General features: G+C 51.8%; 2 protein-coding genes across 2 annotated transcripts; both read right to left on the bottom strand.

The window, feature by feature from the left end:
- Positions 1 to 139: 139 nt before the first annotated feature.
- LOC34621387 lies at positions 140 to 1,514 on the bottom strand. The gene is made up of 3 exons (XM_026335356.1): positions 1,280 to 1,514; positions 891 to 1,178; positions 140 to 699 (listed from the first exon to the last, which is right to left on the bottom strand). Exons 1-3 carry the CDS (start codon positions 1,512 to 1,514, stop codon positions 140 to 142), a joined length of 1,083 nt encoding a protein of 360 aa, XP_026191141.1.
- A 3,011-nt stretch (positions 1,515 to 4,525) lies between these two features.
- Positions 4,526 to 5,455, bottom strand: LOC34621389 (phospholipid phosphatase 1). Its single transcript, XM_022734604.2, has one exon. It carries the CDS (start codon positions 5,453 to 5,455, stop codon positions 4,526 to 4,528), a length of 930 nt encoding a protein of 309 aa, XP_022588152.2.
- Positions 5,456 to 6,952: the final 1,497 nt, after the last annotated feature.

Raw genomic sequence — 6,952 nt, 5'->3', positions numbered from 1 at the left:
GCGTCCTTATTACAAGGCCCGCGTCCTTATTACAAGGCCCGCGTCCTTATTACAAGGCCCGCGTCCTTATTACAAGGCCCGCGTCCTTATTACAAGGCCCGCGTCCTTATTACAAGGCCCGCGTCCTACAAACTGCAGCTCAGCCTAGCCACGACTGTTCGGCTCCGAGGCCATCCCCTCGCCACACAAAGTGAAATGTAGCCAGCCCCTCTCTCCCTGCCGCTCTCTTACTTGTGAGAATAACGAAATCAGTTTCTGGAGGTAGCAGGAAGTGGAGAGTGCGCTTGTTCGCGGCAGTGAGGTACGCCACTCTGGCGCTTTGCGGGTGACCCCGTATGTACACTGCAATGTCACCTATTGTCTCAACCTGCATGTCTTTCTTGCAGACAAAGGAAGCGCTAGACGCCACCACAGGGCAAGTCCTGTAAAAGTGTTCGGCCATAAGAGGAGGTGTCTGGTGAGTAGCCGCGGCGGAAGTGGCTGCGGCCGTGGGGGAAGAAAGGGCCTGCTTGAGGGGAAGCGTGTCTTCATCAGGCAGTGACTGGAGGAAGTAGATGTCTGTCATGTCCGTCTCTCCATTGATTACGGAGAGGAGACACGCCGTGCCCGTTGTGTAAAAGACCCATTCAACGCGTAGGGGCACTTTGTACTTGGCAGAGATCAGTTCTGCCAAGTGACGCAAATAGTCAGGGAGGAACCCTGACAGAGACCAGACACAAGCCACAGCGCACCAAAGGAGAAACACACCTCGCTGCAGCGTTTAGCATGACCCCCTTTTCACCAGGCACTGCAAAGACTGGCCGCAGTCCGCGCACTGAGCACTAGCGAGTAGGCAACTCCTACTCATGGTTCGTTGCCAGGAGTCCATACACCGGAAGCGCCGCTCGCACCTGAAATCTGCGGCTTGCTGTAATCCCCTTCATGCCCCCAGTTGTATCCGCGTGCAGCTCTGCTTGCTCCGAGTTTGTCCTCGTCCTTCGAGGGGGGCGGCCCGTAGGAGGCTACCCTAAGCGACTGACGGTTGAGCACCTTGAGGAGAAGATCGGAGGGATGCAGATCCGAAAGTTCAGGCCAGAAGGAAGGGCCTGAAGGCCCCGTGTACGGAGGGCATGCCAGCAGTGGCACATAAGGCACTGTCTTGTAACGTTGCATCAACACGTTCGGCACAAAGTGCTCGCCTGCGCACACCCAGTTCGCACGCGAGAAACAGCAGTGAGCGCAGTCCAATGCATGGACCCTACGGCTTCTGCCTTCGTGTTCTAATAAGTCCACGACTGACTGTGCGCTTGCAGAATCGCGGCGTTAATGGCGTCTCTCAGGCCGGTAGTACATGGGAGGCCCTCTGCGTTCGCGGCGCTGGCCTCGTTCTGCCTCTTTAGGTACACCTGAGACTCCGTCGTAGAGGCAGAAGCGACTAAAAATGCTGCACCAGAGAGAGCAAGGAGAGTCTGAAGGGCCACAGCAAGACTGCACCTGGAGCTGCGGCCCTTCTGTCCTCTCAGGATGCCCCCCATGATGAACGGAAGCAATGCGTTGAACTCCGCACACTGCGGAGTTGCAGCTTGTTTGTTCGCTGGAAGCCGCGCACGCAGTCCGATTCACGAATCTGCCTCAGGATTCTGCGCCGAAATGGAGGCTTGCAAACGCAGGGAACGTGCAGAAACTGAGGGGAAGCACCCTGTATTTACACGCAAGAGGAAGAAGGGTGATGAACCATCACGGTCAAAGCCTCACAAAAAAGAGGAAGAGGCAGAAGGACAGGCTCTCAGGCACACGAAGTTGCAGAGAGGAGGCCCTGCTGCTCTCCTGCCCCTTCGCTTCAAGAAAGTCATGTAGCCGCACAGTCGGCATCAAATAATAAACCACAGTAGCGCTAAATAATGCAGCAGTATGATTCGCGCCTTACCGCTTTGCATCTTGACACCTCGTGCAAGTTCAGCTTTTGCGTTTGCTCTGGCCACTCGGCGTGCCCGGAATGAGGGGGAACTTGAATCACCTGCGAGAACTGCGTGTGGTTGATAGCTCCGTGTCTGCGCAGGAAATAATCGTCGATTTACAGAGCATATTCCTGATTAAGCGTTATTTTGCCATGTCAGCGAACCGTGTATGCCTTCAAATTACCCTATCTCTCCTAGAGCATCTGGCAGACATGTTTGCTTGACGCTCCCCTTCCAGTAGACGTTGCCTTCCTTCTCCAACGGCACTTACAAGTTTTTAACCGTAAATCAGCCGGATCTTGGTACATAAAACGCGTTTGAAGCTGTACATCTGACAGTCTGGACTTGTGGCTTAACGCTACTCTTGCAGCATCGACTCCAGAGGAAGGCACTCAGGGATAGGCCTATTTAATTTTCAAGAGCGCACAGCGGGGGGCTTTGAATGCTGTCTACTGCTGCGTTCTTGACAAAGCTTGGAGTGCTTCTCAGTGAGGACACAAATTAGTAGATGCTCTTTGTTTGAGTAAGCAAATCCGATAGGCTACATCCACAACACCTCTTCACTGTTATGGGGGCGGAAATTGCCATCTTAGTAAAGTTTTGTGCACGGTGTGCGTGCTAGCTTGTTTCATGTCTAGGAAGCTTCTATATGCGGTGTTCTACCGGGAAGGGAAGACCGGGAGTAATGCCTGGTGGCTTCCACCTAGGCATGCAGTGCCAAGCTGTGTTTTCCCCAATCAGTGCTTGCCGGATGACCCCTGTCTAGTCAGTGACGACAGAAACCTTGGCGTTCTAGCTAATGGTGCTCTAGGCCGGATAACCGAAGCTTGATGATGCGAAACAGCAGGGTATCCTCGCCTTCACGGGGGCCACTTGGGGATGAAGTAACCAAAGCTATTTTACAAGATTCAGTTTTAACAAGTGGCGTAATTGACAATTGAGTGCTATCAAGAACATATTTTGCTGCTGGAGCGCCATTCACAGAGTTCTCTGCAGCTCACGGCGAGCTGCATACAGCTTATAGTCGGTAGGGTTGAGGAGGCCAGGGGACACCGGCCTACAACACGTGAAGGGGTCCACTGATTTTAGAACGAAAACGTCAAGATTACTTCATCAAAAAGGCCAAAGGCCCTATAAATGATTCTTTTATTTTCCAATTTCAGATATCCCCAAAGTCACGATCCGCATTCCATGTCTGACAACCCATTGATTCGTTTTCCCTGAGGTGCAGTTATTATCCAATCCAGCTTTTGGCTCATCAGAGTAGGCTCATAAGCCTTGATTGTGCGTGCCTGTGTAACGCAATGTGTGGAGCCTTCGCCCTAAGGTGGAGGTCTCCCATGCCACCTAGCTTAAGTTTCACTGCACAGAATATAGGTAGTTTTGAAGTCTTTTCCAGAAGAGCTCCCCACCTTTCCATACCCCGGCCCCTTGAAAATCCCACATGAGGGAACAGGAGCAGCCAGGATGTTTGTCTCTGCACTCTTTAAGGAGTCTGATTGCTCACAGCTAGCTGCACATGGCACCAACAGTGCACATCGCTTATTGAGCTCCCGCTACTCTGCAGTAAACCAGATAAACGGAGAGAAACGAAATAGCTCATCTTTTAGTTTTTCTATCCTAGGTACAACTAGTGCAGTGCAAAGAGCCAGAGTGTAGCTGAGCATTCTGCATTTGGGGTCTTCTCACAATCCTAATAAGTGTTGAAAGCCGCTGAAGGCATTGGGCTATAAGGAATGTACGAGGTATCCACATGACCGCTCCCTTCACCCGCTGCATTGTTACAAGCCTCCTAAAAATGCTGTGTGGACTAAGTTTCATCGAGGCTCATGTTCAAACTGATGCTCAGAATATGTCGAGTTTAGTAGCGAGTATCCAATCTAGGTAAACCTGCCTCCCCCAGGCATTTGCCTACTTCCTTCCCACACCCAGCGACCTTCTCCGTCTTTGTCTTACCGCGGTGCCTCTTAAAGATTCTCTCTGGCCACATCGTGATGCGAAGCTTAGTGTTTTACTGGCAAAAAGTACCGTGTGAAAGGGAGCTTCCTTAAGGAGGGTCTTGCGGGGGTTTGTACGAATAACGGAGGCGCTCTCATATGAAGCTGTCAGGTGAGCACCAGAAGGTGTGAAGCAGGCTAGGCTACAGAGCAGGACCTTTCACCACAGTATATATGGCCTATCAAGATATAGGAAAGAGTTACCTACTTGGCTGGTATGTTCGTGTTTCTTACCTGCTGCAGACTGGCGTTAGCTCTATTCAACAAGATGCGGTTGTACGCACCAGCACTAACTGTTAGATACAACTAGCATTCAACGTCCTAAGTGCTTAAAGAGTCAGCAGCGATCACTCTCAACGCCTAATTTCTTCGTCGGAACCCTGAGGGGCGCGGACAGGGGAAGGCAGGAGACCTTTTGAGAAGTACTGCATATCCTTCAGCGAATTTGTACTGTGTCTGGAGTTTGTTGCCTTCCTGCAGAAATCTTAGATGTAGCGGTACGTGGAGCATATCCGCGAGGATATGCTCCACGTGTGAGAACGAGTGCATTTTTCTTTTGCGCCCGTCTGGTTGGCGTCTGTCACCACATTTTCAGGTGAATCTATGAAGTCTGCTGACCCAGAACGCGGCGTAGAAAGCGATGATGGTCCCAACCAGAAGGCCAGTCGCAACGTCCCCTAGGTGATGGTATGAGTCATAAATTCTTGAAAAGGCAATAAAGAAGCAAAGTAGGAGGAGCGCGCCCTGTATAAAAGGCCTGAGAGCGGTGGCCACATCCCACAGCCACTCAGCCCCTTTGTTGGCGTGCAGCATCCGCCGAAAAGGCCGGCTGCCAGCAGCCCCTGGGGGTCCCCCTATACGGCACTGCAGGTATATCAAGGTGTATACCATGGCGAAGCTAGAGTTGCTGCTGTGGGCAGAAAAAAAGCTGAGACGGGCTTCCCGTATGGCTTCCGAATCTGTCCCTAGGCAATCGTATTTTTCTACAAGGATGGGCCCCGTGCTGTCACTGCAGGTAAGAGCCTCCCAGTTCGGTTGGCATACAGCTAGGAAGTGAGGTCTCAGTCTCCCTATGGAGAGCTTCGCTACGTTGGCCACACTGAAGCTGAGAATGAGACCGAATACAAAGCCTCCAAAAGTCGTGTAGGCATCGAGGAGGAACTTGGGGAGGGAGCAGCACTGCAAGGGTACCAAGCTGAGCCCGCTTTTATCAGCTACAAAGGCGTACAACAGCTCTACAACGACAAAGAGTATGGACGGAATCCCCACGACCAAGATAGTCGCCAAAGTTGAGGGGACCGTCTCTGCCCTCAATGGATAACGAATACTGGTGTCGCTGCAGAAGAACCCGAGAACTGGGGGCTCAGCCAGGAAGCCCCACAGCATGAAGGCTCCCAGCAACACGGTGCAGCAGAGGTGGATAGAAACGCGAATGGTCGCGCTACGAGGGGACAGGTACAGAAATCCGTCGTCTGCCACGAGGGAATGACACGGAATACTCTGAACCTGGAAGTTCCTCATGATCTCAAGCCGCGCACTCCTTTCTTGCTGGCGGTGACTGCGTCGCTCCTTTTGCCGCTTCCTCACTCTGTGTCCCTTTGCTCCCACAGTGGTGGTACAAAGGTGTGCCAGCCTGTACTAATGTCTCCAAAACGAGTCGCGCAGCTATCAGTAGCTCTCTACACTGCTCCGCTGCCAACAGGGCTCAATTTCTGGTCAGAGGCCCCTAGAGGCTTGAAGCGGCAGACTGTTAAGCAGGGACACCCCGGAAACACGAGGACGCAGGCGGGCTCCTGTCTCTTATTCACCCCAGTGCCCCCAAATTAGAAGCCTTAGACACCCGTAACCGAATTTGGTGTCGTTTGAGCGGCCGCTACTAGGGATTTTCTTATCGGGTTGCTCCTGCCAGTGCTGTGAAGAGGCGCTGGCGGCTGCATTAGTAGCACGTTTGTCGCTGCGCTTACCCCTATAAATACTTCGAGAAGCGACTTTCCCATGTAACAAATTCTTCCAGACAGAATTTACGATTAGGCTATGGCAATTGTTCGGATGGACTCCCCCCTGTCGCGCTCGTCATAGACACACGAGAGAGTCCCTCTTGCTTTTTCGTGATCCAAGGTACACCGCATGCTGGGTACGGCACATAAAATATGAAAGTATGGCGAAGGACAGGAAATGACGGCGTGGGGGCCTGTGCCTGGCGTTGTGCTTGGGAGAGGGATTTCAGTAGGGTCACTCACGCGGGTGATGCAACCATTGGAAGAACCGTAAGCTCAACCCAGGAAATAAGTTGTTCATTCGCACGCTCCATTATAACGAAGCAAACATAAAACAATTTCTCCTCTCGCACCATATTCCTGCTGAAGAAGACAGGCAAGGACTTTAGGAGGGCCGAATTTTCGAGGAGGTAGCAACAGAAAATTCACCCATCACCGGTATGACGCAGCCCCAAACAGATCCCACGCTGAAGGACTCATTCACGATACATTTTCAGCTAGAGGTGGAATCTGCGTGTCCAATCGGCGCACTGGAGTGAAATTTACATGTAGTGACTCCGCAATTTGAGGTCCGCTTCCCTAGGTTCCCTGCTGCGTGCAGCTCGAAAGCGAGGGGGAGCAATGATCCCAGTAACGGACACCTTTGGGTGGCCCCATATGCAGCTTCCTCGGTGGCTGATGAGGGGGGAAGCCGCTTAATTGCTTGCTATTGTATGTTGCACTCGTCAGCAGAGGAAGAAATCACACGCTAAAGGAACAGGCATTTTTTCGGACCGTTAGAATGGCAATTGGTACCTAAATGCGAAGGTTGGCGTCAGCCTGCGTGTATATGTAATGGATACATACATGCATATATGTACATGCACTTTACCCGTAATCACAGGTAAAGCAGCCTATTTATGTGTAACTTGCACATTTTATAGTGTAGCGGGCTGAGCTACACTAGGGTGGCCTTTTTTACACTACTGATGTTCTATTTAGGATTGGAAAAGAGTTGAATACCGTTTGCACCTCTTTTTGG

The sequence above is a fragment of the Cyclospora cayetanensis genome, unplaced genomic scaffold, assembly GCF_002999335.1.
Source record: "Cyclospora cayetanensis isolate NF1_C8 unplaced genomic scaffold, CcayRef3 CcayRef3_contig_112, whole genome shotgun sequence".
In the NCBI taxonomy this organism is placed as follows: Eukaryota; Apicomplexa; class Conoidasida; order Eucoccidiorida; family Eimeriidae; genus Cyclospora; species Cyclospora cayetanensis.
The sequence above is the reverse complement of the archived record's forward strand: the minus strand, read 5'-3'. Positions and strand labels throughout refer to the sequence as shown.

What these genes read in the sequence shown, in the direction of transcription:
- LOC34621387 (XM_026335356.1), bottom strand. Translation starts at nt 1,514, where the DNA reads ATGGGGGGCATCCTGAGAGGACAGAAGGGCCGCAGCTCCAGGTGCAGT. An exon ending in CGCGATTCTGCAAGCGCACA is followed by an intron (nt 1,179 to 1,279) that starts GTCAGTCGTGGA and finishes GGGTGTGCGCAG; the next exon opens with GCGAGCACTTTGTGCCGAAC. An exon ending in CAGCAAGCCGCAGATTTCAG is followed by an intron (nt 700 to 890) that starts GTGCGAGCGGCG and finishes GGTCTCTGTCAG; the next exon opens with GGTTCCTCCCTGACTATTTG.
- LOC34621389 (XM_022734604.2), bottom strand. Translation starts at nt 5,455, where the DNA reads ATGAGGAACTTCCAGGTTCAGAGTATTCCGTGTCATTCCCTCGTGGCA.